The sequence below is a fragment of the Sapajus apella genome, unplaced genomic scaffold (assembly GCF_009761245.1).
Source record: "Sapajus apella isolate SASKATOON/1434 unplaced genomic scaffold, GSC_monkey_1.0 scaffold224, whole genome shotgun sequence".
NCBI classification, from domain to species: Eukaryota; Metazoa; Chordata; class Mammalia; order Primates; family Cebidae; genus Sapajus; species Sapajus apella.
In genome coordinates, this window is record NW_022437164.1 from 523,603 (window position 1) to 546,511 (window position 22,909).

Consider the following 22,909-nt stretch of genomic DNA (forward strand, 5'->3'; position numbering starts at 1 on the left):
CCCCCGGGGCCCCCGGGAGACGCGTCCCGCGACGGCGACGGCTCGCTGGAGCGGGAGCTAGAGCGGGAGCGGCGGCGGTAGCGGAAGCGGTAACTGGGCAGACGGAGGATGGCCGAGGGGCCGCTCCCGCCACTGCCGCCCGCGCCCCCGCCGGCCTTGAGCAGGTCCGAGCGAGACTGGCAGTGCGCCTCGCGGCTGCGCTCGATGTAGATGTTGACGGCCAGCACGCCGATGACCTCGGCCAGGATGAACGACAGCCCGCCGAAGTAGAAGGACCAGCCGTACGAGTAGTGGCTTTTCTTCTCCTCGTCGCGCTTCGGGCCCGGCTCGCCCGCGTTGGCCGAGATGTACACGATCACGCCGATGATGTTGCTCAGGCCTGGGCGGGGACGGTCAGACGGGAGCCTCGAGGCCACCCCCGGCCCGGCCCCGCCCCGCCCCCGGCCCGGGTCAGCCGGCGCCAGCGGGCCCAGGCACCTCCCCCCGGCGCTTGTAGTCCCCCCCAGAAGTGGGCTACACCCTCGTCCTGGATCCGGCTGACCAAGTCCTGCCGTAGGGAACGCAACTCCCCGCCCAACGCTCCAGGCGCGGCCCGGCCGGTTAAGCTCCAACTCAGAGGGCTCAGGCCCAGTCCCAGCTAGCCCAGCCCCGGCTGATCTAAACCCCCTCCCCCAGGTGGTGGAGGGCCGCCTATGGTCCAGACTGCATCATGGGTGGTCCTGCCCCATAGGCTTGAGCACCCCCACACATGGTCTAAACCCCAGGATGGTCCAGGTCCTGCCTCCGATTGCCTAGCGGCTCCGCCCCACTTCCTCCCCCACCTCCCCCTCCAACTCCGTGCTGGTCTAACGCAGCCCTGGCTGGTCTAAACTAAGCCCCAGCTGGTCTGGGACCCCACCTCCACCCCCATTGATCTAAACGCCACCTGCAACTGGTCTAGGACCCCAAATGGTCCAGACAGCATCCTACGTGGTCCTGGCCCAGGCTGGTTCAAGTCCCATCTCAGGGTCTAAACTCCACCCCCAGGTGGTCCAGGCCCTGCTCTGAATGGTTCCGACATGGTCCTGGATGGTCCAGGTCCTGCCCCGGGAGAGCCCAGGCCCCACCTCTGCTGGCCTAACCCAGCCCAAGCTGGTCTAAACTCAGCCCTACGTGATCTAAGACCCACCCCCAGATGGTCTGGGCTGCCCCCACTTGGCATAAACCCCACTCCTCTAGCTGAGGTTCCACCTCTGCTGGTCTAAACCCCACCTGGCTGGTGGTAATCCACCGCAGCTAGTCCAGGCCCTGCTCTGACTGGTCTAAAACCCACCTTTGATGAGATGAGTTTCCAGGCCCTGACCTAGTTAGTCTAACGCCACCCTTAACGTTATAAACCTGGGTTTTCCCCAAGCCCCGCCCCTCTGCTCCTTTGAACTCTGTTAATGATGTCATCGTGCTGTGACCAGGCCCTGCCTATCACTTACCTAAACTCTCTCTTCATCATATAATTCCTGCGGGAGTATCCATTCTAGGCCCTCCTCTGCTGGTCAAAAATTTGCCCTTGATAAAGCAGGCCCCGCCTTCTACTCTAGGCCCACCTCCAGATTACCAAACCCCGCCCCATGCAGCTCTTGGCCAGGGCCCTCCCTGGTCCCAGGTACCGCTACTCCGGACTTTCAGGTCCTCCAAGCCCCAAACTTTGCAGATCTAGACCCATCCCCAAAGCATAACCTGCTCTTCTTCTTCTTCTTTTTTTTTTTTTGAGATGGAGTTTCGCTCTTGTTGCCCAGGCTGGAGTGCAATGGCGCGATCTCGACTCACTGCAACTTCCGCCTCCCGGGTTCAAGCGATTCTCCTGCCTCAGCTTCCCAAGCAGCTGGAATTACAGGCGCGCGGCACCACGCCCGGCTAATTTTTTATAGTTTTAGTAGAGACGGGGTTTCACCATGTTGGCCAGGCTGGTCTCGAACTCCTGACCTCAGGCAATCTGTCCACCACGGCCTCCCAAAGTGCTGGGATTACAGGTTTGCGCCACCGCGCCCGGCCATCCTGCTCTTTAAATATGCAAAACCCTCCTTCTCTGTATTCTACTTCTCCAAAAAAGCTCTGCCCACTGGAATTTCCCAATGCTACTCATGCAGGGTAGAAAGGGGGTCTTACCCCTTCATGTCGTGCTTCTTGAGTGTTCCAGTCCTAGGTCTCTGCTCGTCTAGGCCCTAACTCTTGAGACCGCCAGTCGCAGATACGGCCTGGCTTCGGTCGGCCTCTGGCTTCAATCAGCCAGATTGACTCTCTGTGCCCTTAAGGACAAAACCCCTCCCCTTCTGCCTTTTCCAGTCAGCGCCCCGTCTTTTCTAGCCTCTCCTTCTCCAAACGGCAACGGGCACGGGCCCTATTCAGTCTCCCTGGTCCAACCCCTTTAGCTTCCACTTCCGGGGACGGTTTCCCAGGACCAGCCCCCACTCTTGGATCCACCAAGGTTTCCTAAGGGGCACGCCCAGATAACTTTCTCCCTCTCCTGGGCCCGCCCTCCAAGGCCCAGCCCCGCCTCTCTAGCCTCTAGAGCCCAATTCTGTCTGGAGGTCCCACCCCGTCCCCCAGCTCCTCCCCTTCCGTCTCCAGGACGGCGGGTTTAGGATCTTAATCCCTCGGCGTCTTATGTGCCAGACACCTGTCAGTGCTGGTTCCCTCCTCCGAAGGTGTCGCGAAGACTACACCCACCCTACCCAGCGGGTGGCGATGGAGCTTGGGGACCGCCTAGGAAGGCTCCGGGCCCCCGGGGGTGCTCGGGGCAGGGTGGCTTTGTACACACACACACACACACACACACACACGCACCTGCACACACACGTGCGCGCACAGGTAGGCCGCCCCGGCCGCCCCCTCCCTCTGCCTCTCACCTGCTGCCACGAACAGGATCCCTGCGCCCAGAATGATGTTCCTCTTGGACTTGTAGACGCGAGAGGCCGCCACGCACACACCCCCGAGCAGCAGCAGGATGGCGCTAAGGATGGGGAAGATGCTGGAGGCCCGGACGACCCCTGCGGGAGAGGAAAGAAAGGAAAAGGAGCGAGAGCCAGGGCGGTCAGAGGCGGCCGCCTGCGCCCCCTTCCCGGCCCCCCATCTCGCGGCGCCTCCCGCCAGTTTTGTCCTCCTCCCTCTCCGGCCGTGTTCTGTGTGTTTGATTTTACTGTTGCCTGATTCTCTCTCCTGTTTTTAAATTTTCTCTATTTCTTGGTCAGATTTCCTTTCCCTTTTTTTCTTTGTCCTTTTCTTTCTACTTCGGACTGTTTTTTCCCTCTCCAGAAATATTTTTCTCCCTCTTTTAATCACTTTGCCGGGGTTTCTCTAAACTTCTCCATGAATCCTCTCCCTTTCTTTCTTTCTCGTCCCTCCCTTCCTCTCTTCTGCGAATTTCTTTCTCCATATCCCGCAAATCACTTACTACCTCTCTTCACACCCCCTCCCATTTTCTGCCACGCTTCATCGGTCTGGTTTTTTTTCTCTCTCTCTACCTTCCTTCCTCCCTCTTCCTCCCTTTTCTACCAGGCTGAATCTATTTCTGAGTTTCTCTTCCCTTCTCTCCCTGTTCCCTCCCTCGTTTTATTGCTTGGCTTCATCTGTCTTTCTGGGTCAGTCTCCCCTCTCTCTTCTTATCTTCCTGGCCTCATCTGTCTTCCTAGCCCCCCTTCTTTTTTTCTGCCTGGCCTCACTTATCTTCCTAGCTCTCTCCCCCCTTTTTCTGCCTGGCCTCATCTGTCTTCCTAGTTCTCTCCCACTGTCCCTTTTTCTGCCTGGTCTCTTCTATCTTCCTGGGTCTCTCTCCCCTCCTTTTCTGCCAGGCTTCTTCTATCTTCCAGGTTTCACTTCTGTCCACTCCCTCCCTCCCCACTCCCTTTAGGCCTGGCTTCCTCTGAGTCTCTCTCCCTCTTTTCCTCCCTCCCTTCTTCCCCTAATCTCTCAGTCTCCCCCCGCCCCGCTTCTCTCTTTCTCTGCAGTCCTTCCTTTCCACCCACCCCTAAAACCCCAGGCAACCAGATTTTGCAATTTCGGAGCCTGGCTGAGGCCGCAGCCAATCATCATTTAGGATTTGCCGCGTTCTCGGGGTAGCTACCAATGGTAACACAGGCTTTCCCAGCCGGCTCCCGGGAGTGGCCCGTCCCCGCCGCAGATTGCCCCACGGCCAATCCCAGCCCGGGAATCCACAACCAGTCACGGCGCAGAGTCGCCGCGAGGGCCCGAGATAGCAAGGCAGCCAATCGGAGCCCAGGATCCTCCCTCAGCCCGCCCCAAGGTGAGAGGAGGGGGCGGGAGCAAGAGCACGCAGCCAATCGGGAACCAGAGGATCTCACCATCTGGACTTGGATTGGCTGGGAAGCTAAACCACAGCGTGTCGATCCAAGTGCCGGGGTCCCAGTCCCTTCTCCGGGCGCCCTCCCCGACGCCCTCCAGGCCCCGCGATTTCCCCACTCCCCACGTCTGTCCCGGACCCCCACGTACGGAGTAGATACTCCGCGCTGTCGTGGTCGTAGTCCGTATCCTCCGGGAAATGATTGATCTTCACGCAGACGCCTCTTTTCAACCCTGGAGGAGCGGGGAGGGCAGTGGTGGGGGCAGGTACTTCGGGGTTGGGGGCTGGACAACCCCACTGAACAACCGACTCTGCCCTTCCCCCAAACCCCTTCTCTCTCTGGGCTGCTTGGGAGACCGCAAGTCCTGGCTCCTGAGCCCGACTCGTGATATGGGACAAACTTTCAACTTCTCGGGTCTCAGTTTCCCCGCCTGTTAAAGAAAAGAAGAAAATCAAGAAAAAAAACCCAAAGTCCAATCTTTCCAGCACTCACAGCAAGGCCACGGGACCTTGGCCCTGTAAGCTGGGCTCAGTTGCTCCAGCACTCTGGACTTCGACTCCCATCTCTGTAAGAAAGAGGGTATTGTTGGCTTCAACAATAACAAGGCGCCGTTCCACCTCTAAATTCGTCGAAAAGTCTGGAAATGCGTGGGAAAAAAACAAAGGGATGCGGAAGACAATGAGGACTACATTTCCCATGAGACCCTGTGAAGTCTGGAGTCCAGTTGTGGGACGAGCAGCCGCAGTGGATCATGGGAGTTGTAGTCTCCAGTCCTGCGTGTAGCGAGACGGCGGGAGGCAGGGGGTAGAGAGAGGGAGAGAAGTTCCAGTCTGTTTCTGCAGGGAACCTGTAACCTTCTGGAGAGAGGGAGTGGTTAAAGGAAGCAGAGGTGTGTGGAGAGGATGGAGTATGCCTCTAGGGGTCTCATCTCCATCCCCTCCTAAGATGCCCATCCTCATCTATCTGCTCATCCTTGGGAACAGTTAATATTTTACTACCTCTAGCACAAAGCTGGGGAAAAAATTAAATATATAAAAAATGCGGTTTCCTCAACTGCCCAGCTCTGTCCAGTTTTGCAGGCCTCTACTCATGTGGTGGAACATTCTGCTCACATTCCTTGCTGATGTAGTACTTACCTGCAGCAGGCAGCTCAGGAGGCACCCTCTTTAGGAAGCTTTCCCTAGACACACACACACACACGCACTCATTCCTCCCACCAAACTTGGATCCGTTTCCTGCTCTTAGGTGCCCGGTAGGACATGCATTACTTGATAGATGATCTTCTTTGTCCTTGGCAAGCTGGGAGTTCCTGGAGGGGGTAGGGCATGGAAGTCTGATTCCTCTGTGTGCCAGCATTTCTTGGCACTAGGCCTGACACATGGGAGACCACGAGAAATTAAGGTTGAGGCCAGGTATGGTGGCTCACACCTGTAATCCCCACACTTTGGGAGGCCAAGGAGGATGGATCACTTGAGGTTCGGAGTTTGAGGCCAGCCTGGACAATAATGGTGAAACCCCATCTCTACTAAAAATACAAAAATTAGCTGGGTGTGGTGACAGGCACCTGTAATCCCAACTACTCGGGAGGCTGAGGCAGGAGGATCGCTTGAACCAAGGAGGCGGAGGTTGCAGTGAGCCGAGATTGCACCACTGTACCCCAGCCGGGGGACAGAGTGAGACTCCGTCTCAAAAAGGAAAAAGTAAAGAAAGAAATGAGGGTTGAGTGAAGAATGAATGAATGCATATAAGCATAGCAGAAGGGGAGCTCAGAGGCAGACCGTGGCCAGCAAAGGAAAGCAGGGGAAAGAATAGGGATGAAGGAGGAGCTGGGAAGAGTAAATACAAAGGCGGTAATACTGCCACAGGCTAACGTGCGTTGGGTGCTTCCTAGGTGGGCCAACTCATCTGATGCTCCCAAGAGTCCTATGAAACATCGTGTGGTTTATGTCTTATGGCAGCCAAATGTTAGATATCGGAGCGTCTTTTTTTTTTTTTTTTTTTTTTTTTTTGAGACAGGGTCTCCTTCTGTTGCCCCAGTTTGGAGTGCAGTGGTGCAATCTCAGCTCACTGCCACCTCCCGCTCCTGGACTCAAGTGATCCTCCTGCATCAGCCTTTCGAGTAGCCAGGGCTACAGGCTCATGCCACCATGCCCAGATAATTTTTGCATTTGCTGTAGAGACAGGGTTTCTCCATGTTGCCCAGTTTGCCCAGGCTGGTCTCAAACTCCTGAGTTCACGTGATCTGCCTGCCTGGACCTCCTAAAGTGCTGGCCTCCACCACTTCCTTTTTCTGTGTCCTTGCTGGTGTTACATAGGCCGACTTGCTTCAGTATCCCCACCTATAAAATGCAGAGAACAGCCGGGTGTGGTGGCTTATGCCTGTAATCCCAGCACTTTAGGAGGCTAAGGCAGGCAGATCATGAGGTCAAGAGATTGAGACCATCTTGGCTAACAGGGTGAAACTCCATTTCTACTAAAAATACAAAAAGTAGCTGGGCGTGGTGGCGCCTGCCTGTAGTCCCAGCTACTCAGGAGGCTGAGGCAGGAGAATCGCTTGAACCCAGGAGGCGGAGGTTGCAGTGAGTCAAGATCAAGCCACTGCACTCCAGCCTGGGTAACAGAGCAAGACTCTGTCCCAAAACACACACATACACACACACACGGAGAGAACAGGACCTACCTCATGGGACTGATATGATGGACTGGGTCCAGGTGGAGATTTGGCACTTTGCCTGGAACACAATTAAGTGCTCAGTTGATAGCAGTTGATATATGGCAGCCATTACCCAGATGTGGAAACCGAGGCACAGAAAGGGGTCATCATTTCACAGCTGATGGATGCTGGCAGCAAAACTCAAACACACAACACGAATGTGAGCATCTGGGCTGTTCAACACTATGACCGGCACCTAGAACAGTGCCTACTGCATACTGAATGCTAAGTAAGTATTTCTAATGAAAGAATGAATGAATGGGCCAGGTGTAGTAGCTCATGCCTGTAATCCCAGCACTTTGGGAGGCCAAGTTGGGTAGATCACCTGAGGTCAGGAGTTTGAGACCAGCCTGACCAACATGGTAAAACCCCATTACTACGGAATGTATGAAAGTTAGCTGGGTGTGGTGGTGCACACCTGTCATCCCAGCTACTTGGGTGGCTGAGGCAGGTGAATTGTTTAAACCTGGGAAGCAGAGGTTTCAGCGAGCTGAGATCACGCCATTGCACTCCAGTGTGGGTGACAGAGCAAGACTGGGTCTCAAAAAAAAAGAATGATTGAATGGGCCACAAGCATATGAAAAGATGTTCAATTTCACTAATCGTTAGGGAAATGCAATGAAAACCACAATGAAATACCATCTCATATCCTTTAGCATGGCTACTATTAAAAATTAATATCCTGGACACGGTGGCTCATGCCTGTAATCCCAGCACTTTGGGAGGCTGAGGCGGGTGGATCACTTGAGGTCAAGGAGTTCAAGACTATCCTAGTCAACATGGTGAAACCCCATATCTACTAAAAATACAAAAATTAGCCAGGCGTGGTGGCGCACGCCTGTAGACCCAGCTACTTGGGAGGCCAAGGCAGGAGAATCGTTTGAACCCTGGAGGCAGAGATTGCAGTGAGCCAAGATCATACCACTGCACTCCAGCCTGGCGACAGAGCGAGACCCTGTCTCAAAAATAAATAAATAAAATAACAAGTGTTGTGAAGGATGTGGAGAAGTTGGAATCCTTGTGCACTGATGGTAGAAATGTGAAATGGTGCAGTGGCTATGGAAACAGTACAGAGCTTCCTCAAAAAACTAAACATAGGATCATCATATGATCCAGCAATGCCACTACTGGGGATAGACCCAAAAAAATTAAAAGTCGGGACTCGGCCGGGCGCGGTGGCTCACGCTTGTAATCCCAGCACTTTGGGAGGCCGAGGCGGGTGGATCACGAGGTCAAGAGATCGAGACCATCCTGGTCAACACGGTGAAACCCCGTCTCTACTAAAAATACAAAAAATTAGCTGGGCATGGTGGCGTGTGCCTGTAATCCCAGCTACTCAGGAGGCTGAGGCAGGAGAATTGCCTGAACCCAGGAGGCGGAGGTTGTGGTGAGCCGAGATCGCGCCAATGCACTCCCGCCTGGGTAAAAAAAGCCAAACCCCCGCCCCAACCAAAAAAAAAAAAAAAAAAGTCGGGACTCAAATAGATATTCATACACTTGTCTTCATAGTAGCATTGTTCACAATAGCCAAAAAGTGGGAATACACAAATGGCCATTGACAGATGAATGGATAAACAACATGTGCTATGTACATACCATGGAATATTATTCAGCCTTAAAAAGGAAATGAATTATGATACATGCTAGAAACAAAGAAAAACCTTGAGGACGTTATACTAAGCTAAATAAGTCAGTAACAAAAAGACAAATACTGTATGATTCCACTTATATGAAATACCTGGAATAATCAAATTCATAGAGACAGAAAGTAGCAAGGTAGTTGCCAGGCTGGAGGGTGTGGGGGTGTGGAGTGATTTAACGGGTACAGAGTTTCCGTTTTGCAAGATGAAAGAGTTCTGGAGATTGGTTGCAAAGCAACATGAGTGTACTTACCACTACTGAAATGCATACTTCAAAATGATGAAGATGGTAAATTTATGTTATGTATAATTTACTACAATTTCCAAAATGAATGAATGAATGAACGAGTGAATGAGTGAGTGAAAACACCACTCCCACATGCAAACTCTTACCCATCAGCTCATCCACCACAGTGTGGTAGGTATGATTACGAGCTGATGGTCCCTCCTTTTTTTTTCCTTTCTTTTTTTTTTGAAATGGAGTCTCACTGTCACCCAGGCTAGAGTGCAGTAGCATGATCTCGGCTCACTGCAACCTCCATCTCCTGGGTTCAAGCAATTCCTGAGTAGCTGGGACTACAGGCACCCATCACCACACCCGGCTAATTTTTGTGTGTTTAGCAGACATAGGGTTTCACCACGTTGGCCAGGCTGGTCTCGAACTCCTGATCCTGTAATCTTCCCGCCTCAGCCTCCCAAAGTGCAGGGATTACAGGCGTGAGCCATCACGCCCAGCCTGGTCCCTCCTTTCTTGAATGGGATCATAGTAGTTCCCTCAAAAGATTAGTGATAATTAAACGAGACTGAGCATGTAAACCACATGCCACACTGAATCGCTGACCAGCTTAGTGGTGACGGTAATTATAACTAGCCCTGACTGAATGCTAACGACGCACCACGTACTGCTCCAAGCATTGGACAGGTGGTTAATAACTCGCTCAGTCCCTAGGACAAACCCTGGGAGGTAGGCAGCAACAGCATCCTTGCTTTACAAATGAGGAGACTGAGGCAGAGAGCTGAAGAAGTTGCCCAATGCCCCGTGGTGGGTGAGTGATGGGTCGGAGTTTCCTTCCAGCACAGCTCGGTTTAGGAGGTCAGCATATTTAAGACAGTAGAGCCTGGTGGCTATGGGGGTTACTGAACACAGGCTCTGAATCCAGCTCTCGGGACACACATCCGAAAGCACCACTTCCCAGCTGTGTGGGTTTGGAACTGGATTGTCCCTGAGCATCCACTGCCTCATTGGGAAAATGAGGACGGTAGTGTGACTTTACAGGCTTCAGTGAGATTTCAATGAAAGGTAGGCACACAAGACCGGGCGCAGTGGCTCACGCCTGTAATCCCAGCACTTTGGGAGGCCAAGGCAGGTAGATCACCTGAAGACAGGAGTTCAAGACCAGCCTGGCCAACATGGTGCAACCCCTTCTCTACTAAAAATACAAAAATTAGCTGGGCATGGTGGTGCATGCCTGTAATCCCAACCACTCCAGAGGCTGAGGCAGGAGAATCACTTCAACCTGGGAAGTGGAGGTTGCAGTCAGCCAAGATCATGCCACTGCACTCCAGCCTGGGTGACAAGAGCGAAACTCCCTCTCAAAAAAAACAAAGAAAGAAAGTTAGGCACAGAAGACTGGGTGCAATGGCTCATGCCTGTAATCCCAGCCTTTGGGAGGCTGAGGTGTGTGGATCACCTGAGATCAGGAGTTCAAGACCAGCCTGGCCATCATGGTGAAACCCCACCTCTACTAAAAAATACAAGTTAGCCCGGCGTGGTGATGGGGGCCTGTAATCCCAGCTCCTCAGGAGGCTGAGGCAGGAGAATTGCTTAAACCTGGGCAGCAGAAATTGTAGTGAGCAGAGATTGCGCCAGTGCACTCCAGCCTGGGTGACAGAGCGAGATTGTCTCACAAAAAAAGAAAGTTAGGCACAGAATACACAGTAGCGAAGGCTGATGCCACTGATCATGCTAGCAGCTTTTCCTGTGCATGGATGGTGATGTCGTGACCCTGAATCTCCCCCAGGGCCTTCTTAGTGCAGACCTGGGCATGCGAGGGTTAAGGAGAACTGGGATCCAAAGCGCTGGGCCCCTCACATGGTGGGAGGTCCAGACTGAGTCACTTCCCCTTGCTGGCCACCAGATTCAGTTCCCCCTGGCCAAATGGCACGAGCTCCATGAGATAATAAGCCAGGCAAAGTGCTAGTGCAGAAGCTTTCTGTAGTTGGCACTAATAAATAAGGCTGTGGGTCCAGATGCTTGAGCCCTGAGAGAGGACCCAGGGTGCGGCCGAAATCCCTGAGGAGGGGGCACAAGCTGGGCTATCCCATGCAGACACCCTCAGCTCCCAAAACTGGAAACATGGCAATGGAGAGGTTCTGTGAGGGTAAAAGATGCACTGAGTTTCAGACTCAGGATGGAGAAAAAAAGAGAGAGGGAGAGAATGTGTAAGATTTCATTAATAATTTTTATATTGATTATTACATCTTCAAGTGATAATATCTTGGCTATTGTGGGGTTAAATAAAATATTAAGTTAGGGCCGGGCGTGGTGGTTCACGCCTGTAATCCAAGCACTTTGGAGGCCAAGGCGGGTGGATCACCTGAGGTCGAGAGTTCAAGACCAGCCTGACCAACACGGTGAAACCCCGTCTTTAATAAATAAATAAATAAAATAAAATAAAATATTAAGTTCACCTGTTCCTTTTTAATTATTTTAATGTAGCTACTAGAAAAATTTTAATTTTTGTTTCATTTTGTTTTGAGGCAGGGCCTCTGTCACCCAGGCTGGAGGGCAGTGGCACAATTATAGTTCACTGCAGCCTTGTCCTCCTGGGCTCAGACAATCCTTCTGCCTCAGCCTCCCCAGTAGCAGGGACTACAGGGATGTACCACCATGCCCAACTAATTTTTAATTTTTTTATGTTGCCCAGGCTGGTCTTGAACTCCTGGACTCAAGCAGTCCTCTCACCTTGCCTCCCAAAATGCTGGAATTACCAGGGTAAGCCACTGGCCCAGCCTTGTGTTGTATTTCTTCTTTCTTTATTCCTCCCTGCCTCCCTCCCTTCCTTCCTTCTTTTCTTCCCTCCCTCCCCCTATCTTTCTTTTCTTTCTTTTTCTTTTGAGATGGAGTCCCACTCTGTCACCCAGGCCGGTGGGCAATGGCACCATCTCAGCTCTCTGCAACCTCCACCTCCCGGGTTCAAGCGATTCTCCTTGCTCAGCCTCCTGAGTAGCTGGGACTCCAGGTGAGCTCCACTACGCCTGGCTAATTTTCATATTTTTAGTAGAGATGGGGTTTCGCCATGTCAGCCAGGCTGGCCTCGAACTCCTGACTTCAAGTGATCCACCCACCTTGGCTTCCTAAAGTGCTAGGATTACAAGGTGTAAACCACTGGCCCACTATTCTGTTATATTTCTTTTGTGAAGTGCTGGGACTCCTGGGTTATCAGGGTGGAGGGGATCAGGGCTTGGTCACATTGGAATTCCCAATAATGATAAGGAGAAGAAGAGCAGAGCAACAACACAGATGTATCTCTATCATCTAGTTCTTCCTCTGGGCCTGCTCATCTTTGAAATGCTTTACTTATATTAGCTCATTGATTCCTCCTGGCCCTGTGCTAGGGTCCATTAGGATTCTCATTTCTCTGATGATGGAATGGAGGCACAGCAAGGTGAAATATAAGGCCAAGGTCACAATGCTGGATGCAGCAGACCAGAGGCAAACCCAGCCAGTCTTATTTCTCAGAATTTGTTTCTTTTTCTTTTTCTTTTAAGAGTAATGTGGGTCCGGGCATGGTGGCTCATGCCTGTAATCCCAGCACTTTGGGAGGCTGAGGCAGGCAGATCACTTGAGGTCAGGAGTTCAAGACCAGCCTGGCCAACATGGCAAAACCCCGTCTCTACTAAAAACACAAAAAATTAGCCGGGTGTGGTGGCAAGCACCTGTAGTACCAGCTGCTCAGGAGGCTGAGGCATGAGAATTGCTTTAACCTGGGAGACAGATGTTGCGGTGAGCCGAGACGGTGCCACCGCACTACAACCTGGGCGACAGAGCAAGACTCCATCTCAAAAAGAAAAAAAAAAAAAAGGAGTAAAGTGGGTCAAGGCAGCAGCTCACTTGAGGTCAGGAGTTCGAGACCAGCCTGGCCAACATGGTGAAACCCCATCTCTACTAAAAATACAAAAATTAGCCAGGTGTGGTGATGGGTGCCTGTAATCCCAGCTACTTGGGAGGCTCAGACAGGAGAGTCGTTTGAACCTGGGAGGCAGAAGTTGCAGTGAGCCAAGATCGCGTCACTACACTCTAACCTGGACGACAAAGTGAGACTCCGTCTCAGAAAAAAGAGAAAAAAAAGAGAGAGAATAAAGTGAAAGCAAGTGTTTTTGTGTTAATTTTTGTTTTTTCAATTGAGATGGAGTCTTGCTCTGTCACCCAGGCTGGAGTGCAGCGGTCCGATCTCGGCTCACTACAACCTCTGCCTCCCGGGTTCAAGCAATTCTCCTGCCTCTGCCTTCCGAGTACCTGGGGTTACAGGTGCCCGCCACCATTCCCGGCTATTTTTTTTGTATATTTAGTAGAGACAGGGTTTCACCATGTTGGCCAGGCTGATCTGGAACTCCTGGCCTCAGGGAATCCTCCCACCTCGGCCTTCCACAGTGCTGGGATTACAGGCATGAGCCACCACGCTCGGCCAAAAGCAAGTTTATCAAAGAAAGTAAGGGAATAAAGAATGGTTGCTCCTTAGGCAGAGCAGCCTCAGAGCTTGTTTCAATCATTACATTCTGCTGCATCTTTCAGACACACGTCAGAGGGAGAAGGGAATTGAGCCCAAGAGTTCCCAGGAACATAGTGACGGCAGGAGGCAATGACTTAGGGAGGTCCAGTTTCTACACCCCTGCAGCTGCGATGGGCTGAAAGCAAGTGGATTTGTTGCTTTGTTCTCCTAGAAAAGCAGACAGACCTGGATTCAAATCCAGATGCTGGATCGGGCGTGATGCTTCATGCCTGTAATCCCAGCACTTTGAGAGGCTGGGGAGAGAGGATTGCTTGAGCTCAGGAGTTCTAGACCAGGCTGGGCAATGTGGTGAGACCCCATCTCTAAAAAAAAAAAAAAAAAAAAAAAATCAGAAACAAAAACAAATTCAGACCCTACTGCATATTAGCTGTGTGACCTTGGACAACTCACTTCACCTCTCTGAGCCTTCACTTCTTCTAGAAGATGGGAATAATAAAAGTACCGGCCAGGCATGATGGCTCATGCCTGTAATCCCAGGACTTTGGGAGGCCGAGGTGGGTAGATCACCTGAGGCTAGGAGATCGAGACCAGCGTGGTCAACATGGTGAAACCCCTTCTCTACTAAAAGTACAAAAATCAGCCGGGTATGGTGGGTGCACGCCTGTAGTCCTAGCTACTCAGGAGGCTGAGGCAGGAGAATCGCTTGAACCTGGGAGGTGGAGGTTGCAGTGGTCAAGATTGTGCCATTGCACTCCAGCCTGGGCGACACCGTGAGACTCTGTCTCCAAAAAAAGAGAATAAATAAATAAATAAAGTACCTACTTTGCAGGGTTATTGTGAGCCTCCAGTGACGAATGAATGACAATTACAAGAACAACAGAGTCACTGGGCGCGGCGGCTCATGCCTGTAATCCCAGCTCTTAGGGAGGCAGAGGCGGGAGGACCGCTTAAGCCCAGGAGTTTGAGACCTGCCTGGACAATATAGCTAGACCTCGTTGTCACCAAAAAGGGGAAAAAAAGACAAAAAATAATAAGTGTAAGAACGACGAAGTGAGCCTTCATTCCTCCCCTCTCTGAAACACGAACTTCCTTTGGCTTCTAGGACATCCAGTGACCTGTTTTTCCCCAAACCTGTGGCCAGTCCTTTCTCAACCCCTTCTGGTGACTTTTCACGGCCCTCACCTTTTAACAGTGGACTGGCCCAAGGCTTAAGCCTTCAGCGAGATTTTATTATTTGTTCTTGTCTCTTCTCTTTTTTTGTTTGCTTTTGAGATGGGGTCTTGCCCTGTTGCCCAGGCACTGGAGTGCAGTGGCATAATCACGGCTCACTGCAGCCTCAACTTCCTGGGTCTAAGCCATCCTCCCACCTCAGCCTCCTGAGCAGCTGGGATCACAGGCACTAGCACTCCTAGCTAATTTTTAAATTAGACCTTATAGAGACAAGTCTCTCTATTTTTCCCAGGCTGGTCTCAAACTCCTGGGCTCAAGCAGTCTTCCCACCTTGGGGGTCCCAAAGTGCTGGGCTTAGAGGTGTGAGCCACCGCACCCGACCATCTCTTCTCTGAGTGACTCCATCATCTAATCCATCTGTATGGTGGTGCCCCTCAAACTGATATCTCCAGCCTGGCCTCTGGCCTCATATATCGCATCTCTAACAACCTACATCAATGGTCAGCAAACTACAGCTCACAAGCCAAATCCAGCTAAGAATGGGTTTTATGTGCTTTTAATGATTAAGAAAGTATCCAAGAGGAAGATGATTTTATGGCACATGAAAATGACATGGAATTCAATTTTTTTTTTCTTAGATGGAGTCTCTCTGTCACCCAGGCTGAGGTGCAGTGACGTGATCTTGGCTCACTGCACCCTCCGTCTCCTGGGTTCAAGCAATTCTCCTGCCTCAGGCTCCTGAGTAGCTAGAACTACCCACCACCACGCCTGACTAATTTTTGTATTTTTAGTAGAGATGGGGTTTTACCATGTTGGCCATGCTGGTCTCGAACTCCTGACCTCAAGTGATCCACCTGCCTCTGCCTCCCAAAGGGCTGGGATTACAGGCATGAGCCACTGCGCTAGGTGAAATTCAAAAATTTTTTTTCTTTTGAAAATGGCCCCAAATGTTAAAACGAGCGCTTTGAATGAAGATACCCCCTCAAACAGGCTTCGTGGGAGGAACATGGCTGTTGATTCACCTGGGTGCAGGTGGGCTGAGGCTGAAAAGGGCGTCAGCCGAAATTCAAATTTTAGTGTCCGTAAATGAAGTCTCATTGGAACACAGCCATGCTCAGTTCCTTACATACTGTCCTGGTTGTTTCCATGAGTAGTTGTGATAGAGACTGTCTGCTCCACAGAGCCTAAAATCTTTCCTATATGGCATTTTGCAGACCCTTCACTGCGCTGACCTCTCTCCTAGATATTATCTGTTAACGGGTATCATACATTTAACATGTCCAGAACGGAGCCCATGATCCCTCTTCTTCATAACAAACTTGATAAGAGAAAATAAAAGAAATAAAATAACTGCTGTTTCATCTTACGAATGGCTTGCCTGTTCTCAGGAGTTCAGGCCAAAGCCCTAAAGTGCTGATTCGCAACTCGGGGTGATCTTACCTCCCAGCGGACGGTCAGCAGTGTTTAGAGACAATTCACAATTTTGGTTGTCATGACTGGGAAGGGTGCTGCTGGCATCTAGTGGGCAGAGATCAAGGCTGCTGCCCAGCATCCTACAATGGATCGGATGGCACCCACCACATGGAATTATCCACCCCAAAATATCAACCGTGCTGCAATGGAAAATCCCTGCTTTGGAGACACCCCTGGCTCTTCTCTCTCATATCCTACAACTGCACCATCAGCATTCCTGCCCACAGTAGCTCCAGAATATACTAAGAATTCAAACAACTTCCCAAACACTACTGCCCCTACCCTTGATGAGCCTCTTGCTGTCTCATTTGACTACCCCTTGGTCATTTGTCAACACAGCAGCAAGAGCCATACTGCAAAAATGTAAGTCTTCTTTTCTGTAAGAAGGCTGTAAGGTTCTTGTGACTTCTCTGCTCAAGAACCTTCAATGGCTCCCATCTCTGAATATAAAGCACAAGTGCTTTCTGGGATGCATAAGAAGCTGTGAGTCCAGGCACAGGGGCTCACACCTATAATCTCAACACATCGGGAGGCTGAGGCAGGAGGATTGCTTGAGTCCAGGAGTTTGAGACCAGTGTGGGCAATACAGTGAGACCCTGTGTCTACAAAAAATAGTGGCATGTGCTTGTAGTTCCAGCTATTTGGGAGGTTGAACCCAAGAGGATGGCTTGGGTTCAGGAGTTCAAGGCTGCAGTGAGCTACGGTCTTACCACTGCACTTCAGGCTGAGTGACAGAGCAACACCCTAACTAAAACAAACAAACAAACAAAAAACAGAACCTGGCCAAGCGCCTGTAATCCCAGCAGTTTGGGAGGCCTAGGCGGGCCAATCACTTGAGGTCAGAAATTCGAGACCATCCTGGCCAACATGGTGAAACCCCGTCTCTAATTTAAAAAATTAACAAAAATTAACTGGGCATGGTGGAGCACACCTGTGATTCCAACTACTCGGGAGGCTGAGGTATGAGAATTGCTTCAACCCGGGAGGCCAAGGTTGCAGTGAGCCGAGATCATGCCATTGAACTCCAGCTTGGGTGACAAAGCAAGACTCTGTCTGTAAATAAATAAATAAATAAAGTAATTTTTAAAAGGCCGGGCATGGTGGCTCACACCTGTAATCCCAGCACTTCGGGAGGCTGAGGCGGGCAGATCGCCTGAGCTTAGGAGTTCCAGACCACCCTGGGCAACATAGTGGAAGGTAAAACCTCGTCTCTACTAAAATTGAAAAAATTATCTGGGTGTGGTGGCACGTACCTGTAGTCCCAGCTACTTGGGAGGCTGAGGCATGAGAATCGCTTGAGCCCCAAGGCGGAGGTTGCAGTGAGCCAAGATCGCGCCACTGCACTACAGCTTGGTCTACAGAGTGAGACTCTGTCTCAAATAATGGTAATAATACAGAACCAGTGGGATGGGGATCCTGTTAGCCCTACAACTGTTGGACCTCCTGCTGCTACGTTCCTCCCACCCACTCTGCCCCGGTCACGCCGACCTCCCACTGGCTTGGTCAACACACAGGCACTCCCTCTCCCACCTCAGGAACTGTGCACCTGCTATTCCTACAGTCTGAAGCACTTTCCTCCAGATAGCCACAGCCGCCATCTCTCACTTCCTTCAGACCTGCATTCAAGTGTCACCTGCTCAGGGGGCTTTCCCTAGATTCCTTATCTACTTCCCACAGGGAACCCTGACACCTCCCATCCCCCAACTCCTTCTCCTCCTTAGCACTCAGTTTTACCCAACATCCTAAATGTGGACTTGATTACCTCCATTATTATCTGTCTCTCCCTCTAGAATATAAGATATATAACGAGAGGGGTTTTTGTCTGTTTTCCACTGCTGTAGCCACAGAATCCAGAACAATGCTTGGCACATAGTATAAACGCAATACAAATGGGATGTTGAATGAATAAATGAATGAATGAATGGCATCCTGACTAGATGCCACGCGTTATCCTAGGGGTTTCATGATGTGAGCCCTCACACTTGGCTCTGTGCCTGGTGCTTGGTCAGGCCAGTGAGTGGACATGAACTCAAACTTCCACAGGAGAGGAAAATAGCATCATGAGAACCATGGGAGGAATGGGAGGCGATGGAGTGAATGGAGGTGACTGTGGGGGAAATGGAGGCCTCCAGCTGCTGCTCGGATCCGGCCCATCGTGGTCAGGGTAGAACGTAGGCTTGCGTTAGATCTTCTGATCGCTCAGAAGAAGCCGGAAATTGGAACTACAATGGGAAGCCTCCCTATTTTTAACTGTTGGCAATGGATTCAGATTTTGCTTTCAGTTTTAAACACTGTACACTAGGCAGAGCACATCTGCGGATCCCATCCATGGGATTGGAGTTCTGCTCTTGGCTCTGCCCTTTTCTCAGCTGGGTGACCTTGGGCAAGTGGCTTCACCTCTCTGAGCCTCAGTTTACCCATCCCCAATAGGGAGGTGGTCCCCACCTCATAGGATTAAATAACATTCCTGGCTTGTCATGAGCAATCACCAAAACAGAGGAAGAAGGGACAGAAGAAATAGACGGGGGTGAAAAAGAGAAGCAAGAGATTGCAATCTTTTGGTCGAAGGGGGCATCAGGATGGCTGGTTCCACTCCTTCATGTTGCAGACAAGGGCTGTGAGGCTGGGTTGCAGGGCAAAGACAGTGGTCACACATGGGGAGGCAGACACGCAGCAGGACTGGCACCAGGACTCCTGCTTCCCAGCCCCTCAACTCCATGACACTCAGGAAAGAAATACTGATGCTAAGAGTGGGAGAGAGAAGGGGTTGGTGCAGGAGAAGGCAAGAGCCTTGGAGAAGAGGGCGAGTCAAGAGCCAGGGAGCCGAGCTAGGAGAGAAGCTGTGAGAGGAGAACTGGACAAAGAGGAAAAGAACCCAGGCAGAGATTCAAGGAGGTAGCAGGGTCAGGAGCCAGGAGCCTTAAAGTAACTAAGAGGCATGGAGTCAGGAGGACGTCAGAGAAGGCACGAGCAGAGGAAAAGGAAGTGGAGCCCACTAAGGAAGAGGAGGAAGGGATCAGGGTAGGAGGTTGGAGGGCATCCTGGTGGGAGAGACAGGGGAAGGGCCCTGATGGGGAGAGGAAGATCTACAGGAGGAGAATCACAGGCAGAAAAGAGAGCAGGTCATAAGTGATAGCGAAATAAGGCAGGAAGTTTTAGGAGAGCAGCAGCCAAATAGAAGGGGAAAGAGATGGAGACCTGGAGACCGGGCCATGGATGGGGTGGGAGAGGCAGGGGAATTCAGAGGACTGGGGCGCAATGTCGGGAGAGAGAAGACGCCATGGGGCACCTGGCAGAGGAAATGAAGAGGCAGGTGGGATGGAGGAGCAGGTCAAGATGGACTGAGGGGAGAGGGAAAAAGAGGCTGCTGGGTGTATCCCAGCACTTTGGAGGCTGAGGCAGGAGGCTCTCCTGAACCAAGGAGCTGGAGACCAGCCTGGGCAACACAGGGAGACCTCATCTCTACAAATAATGAAAAAAATTAGCCGGGCACAGTGGCTCTTGCCTGTGGTCCCAGCTACTCAGGAGGCAGAGGTGGGAGGATGGCTTGAACCCAAGGGGTGGAGGCTGCGGCGAGCTGTGACTGTGCCACTGTACTCCAGCCTGGGCGACAGAATGAGACCTTGTCTTGAAAAAAAAAAGGGGGGGGGGGGGGGGAGGAGAAAAGGTACAGGGAGGGCAGCTGGAGGAAATGAAACAGGAGGAGCCCCAGGTGCTGGAGAGAAGGAAGAAGGGAGGGGTGTGACAGGCACGGCAGGAGACAAGGACCAGGGAAAGACCGAATAAGGGGTTAGCGGAGAGGCAGGGCGACCAGGGGTTGAGCCTGGAGGCAGGGTGACCAGGCAGAGGAATTCCGCAGGGCGCCCAGACGCAGGGAGGAGTGGGGCGGAAAGGAGAGAAGGTCGGGGCGCTAACGGGAAGGCGCAGAAGCCCCTCAGACAGAGGAGGAAGGGTGCCCATGGGGGCCCCAGGATCAGGGAGAGGCAGCCCCGGGAGACCCAGGGTCTCTGGGAGGGGAGCGGCGGGGGCTGCGGGCAGGGCCGCCCGCACCCTACCTTCCAAGCAGCAGATCCTCCAGAGCCCCGAGTGCGTGAGGCCGCCGGGGTCCTTCTTCTCGGAGGCGCCCCCGCCCCCGCGGTGGGGGGTCCCGTCGTCTCCTGCCGTGAGGTTGGTGGTGTTGCAGATGAGCGCGCGCGTGTAGAGCCAGTAGTCGGTGCTGATGGCGATGGTCATGAGGCCGAAGGCGGCGAAGGCGCCCACCGTCGTCAGCAGCACCTGCACCCCCTTCTCGCACCAGAGGCCCCGCTCCTCGTTCCAGCGCTTCAGCGACTCCAGTTTGACCACGGGCAGCCGGGGGGCCGTGGGCCACCACCGGGGCAGCGGGGGCGGGGCCGTGCCGGCGGCTGGGGGGGTCACAGCGCAGGCAGAAGCGGGGTGCCGGGGGCCGGCGGGGCGGGGGAGGGGGCGGCGAGGACGCTGCGGCTGGGGAGGGGGTCAGAGCACGGCCATGGTCGGCGGCTGGTGGAGGGCAAGGAGCGAGATCTCGGATTAGAGGAGAAGAAGGCACAGGTACCTCCCCCAGTCCCCGCCCCCCCTAAAATCCCTGCCTCAGCTCCAGAAACTCCTTCCACTCGGGTCTCCACTGCTTTCCTTTCTCAAAAAAAAAAAAAAAAAAAAAAAAAAAGAAAAGAAAAATCTCTCCACTTTTGTCTTCTGCTCAACAAAGTCATCCATCCCACTAACCCCACTCGGAGAAATCCCCACCACCGCTCACACCCACAGCCCTCGCCCCAAGCCCCCGCTGGCTCCTCCTGGGTGAGCTCCACAGTCCTGATCGCTTTGGGAAGCCACCCTACGACACCAAGCCCCAGGCCTCTTCCTCCCCAGGAGCCCCTGTCGCGTTCTTCCTTCCTTAGAGACCCCCACCCCATCACCATTCGGCCCCCACCAGTTCTCCCCACTCTTCCCCTGCAAGCCACACATCTCCATCTGCTAGAACCCCTTCCTGGCTCCCCAACTTCTTCCCCCTGAGCGTCTCCACAACTTAAGAATCCCCAGCAGCACCACCTCCATGAGAATAACCTCCGCGGGCCCCCTCCGCTCTGGGTTCTGCCATTCAGTCACTCCTAATGGTCCCCTACAATTTCCACTCCTTAGGAAAAAGAAAGTCTTCAACTAAAAAGGAAAACTTAAAAGGAGAAAAAAAAATCCCAGTTGCCCCTCACAGTTTGTGCAACTCAGAGTAAGCAGACACCCTCAGTCAGTCTCCTCTGCCTAGAAGCCCGTTCCCGCCTCGGCAGCCTCCGACACACCTCGAAATCACCCGAGGACCTTTACAGATTCGGATGTTCGCGCCCCACCTGAGAAAGTCCGACATCACTGGGCTGCAGTGTGGCCTGAGCGTCTAAGTTTTTAAAAGCTCCCTGGGGAATTCTCACGCACCCAACGCCGGACCCACTGGTTTACAAAATGCCCTCCATCTCCAACCCATTCCCTCTCACAGCCCCCAGTGTCTCCCCACAATCCATTCACCCCCCCATCCCATACTATGTCTTTACTCCAGGAAAAACTCCACTCTCTCTCTTGCTTAGAAGAGTCTTCCGAATCTTCCCCCCCACTACAACTTAAACGAACTCATATCATAACCATCGTTTTCTCCTCCATTAAGAAAAATTTCCTCCATGAGTCCCACGGCACTTTCTACTCGAAGGAGTGGCTTCCTCCAGACCCCAGATTTCTCTCCATCCAGGAGCGTTCCAATCTCTGCCCTGGACTCCCATAGCAGGGAGCACGCTGTACCTCCACTCTGCCCGGCTTGCACCCACGGGCCCCTTTGCACTCACAGCATCTCCCACTGCCTCTAAATCCCTCTTCGTCACCCTTCATCATTACATGGCATCTTCAGCACGCAGGTTCCCCCAACTCCAGACCCCTCCAACTCACTTCAAAACCCACTCTCTCCTCAACGTACAAGGAGGCATCCTCCCCAACTTCTCTCCCATCATGTAGAATTCCCTTGACTCACTTCCTCCTGCTCCACGGCTACAGCTCCCAGACTCTCCTCTGCCCAGGAAAACCTCCTCTGCAGGCCCCCACTGGCGTCCCTCCTTGGGAACTCCCCCCAGTACTCCCCTCTGCGATGTCACCTGTACAGGAACACACACTGTAGCCCCTCACCTTCCTCCACATGCAGAAAGAGCCCCCCAAGAGACTGTGTCCCTCCGAAAAACGTGATCCACAAGACTACAACTCTCTTTTAAATGAGGAATACTTTCCCACTCTGCACCCACTGCCCCGTGGTTCTTTCATTTCTCTCCTCCACATTCTCCCCGACCACCATGCCCCAGCCCTGTCCGTCCCCCTCACTCCAGCTGGCCTCGGGGCGTGTATTCCTTACTTGCTTCCACCACTGCTTCCTCAACTTCTTCCCCCAAACCCACTATAGTTAAGAGCCTGGAAACCTCAGAGGAAGGGGGAATTAAAAAAAAAAAAAAAGCAGCAGCAGCAGCAGCAGCTAGGTCCCAGTACGGGGTGACCTTGGCCTCCTGGTGGCTTCCCCGTCTCCACTGCCCCTCATCAGCTGGCCTCAGACTGGGGCTGCTCCCAGGAGGGGCTGTGGAAAGAGGTTGTCTAGGGGGGGTGTCTCCATGGCAACTGGGCCTAGTGCCCCACACGTTGTGTTCCCTCCCCCACCTCAACTCAGTCTGCCCACACGCAGCCCTTCCTCAGGCCACAGTTCAGCAGCCCGCTGGACCCGGCATCCCCCAGCCTCCCAGCCTCGGCACGGGCCCCTTCCTCTCCTTTCTGTCCACATGCTGAGTTTCCTCTCTTCTTGACCTCTTGGCC

At 52.7% G+C, this 22,909-nt stretch overlaps 1 protein-coding gene across 1 annotated transcript in view; it reads right to left on the bottom strand.

Moving 5' to 3' along the window:
* Nucleotides 1-22,252, bottom strand: part of CACNG8 (calcium voltage-gated channel auxiliary subunit gamma 8) — a 23,403-nt gene extending 1,151 nt beyond the window's left edge. The window contains exons 1-5 of the mRNA XM_032271169.1: nucleotides 22,241-22,252; nucleotides 20,119-20,545; nucleotides 4,483-4,566; nucleotides 2,883-3,023; nucleotides 1-379 (exon numbers count right to left, since the gene is read on the bottom strand). Of these exons, the coding sequence (XP_032127060.1) occupies nucleotides 1-379; nucleotides 2,883-3,023; nucleotides 4,483-4,566; nucleotides 20,119-20,545; nucleotides 22,241-22,252 (1,043 nt within the window). The remainder of the gene's footprint in view (nucleotides 380-2,882; nucleotides 3,024-4,482; nucleotides 4,567-20,118; nucleotides 20,546-22,240) is intronic.
* Nucleotides 22,253-22,909: the final 657 nt, after the last annotated feature.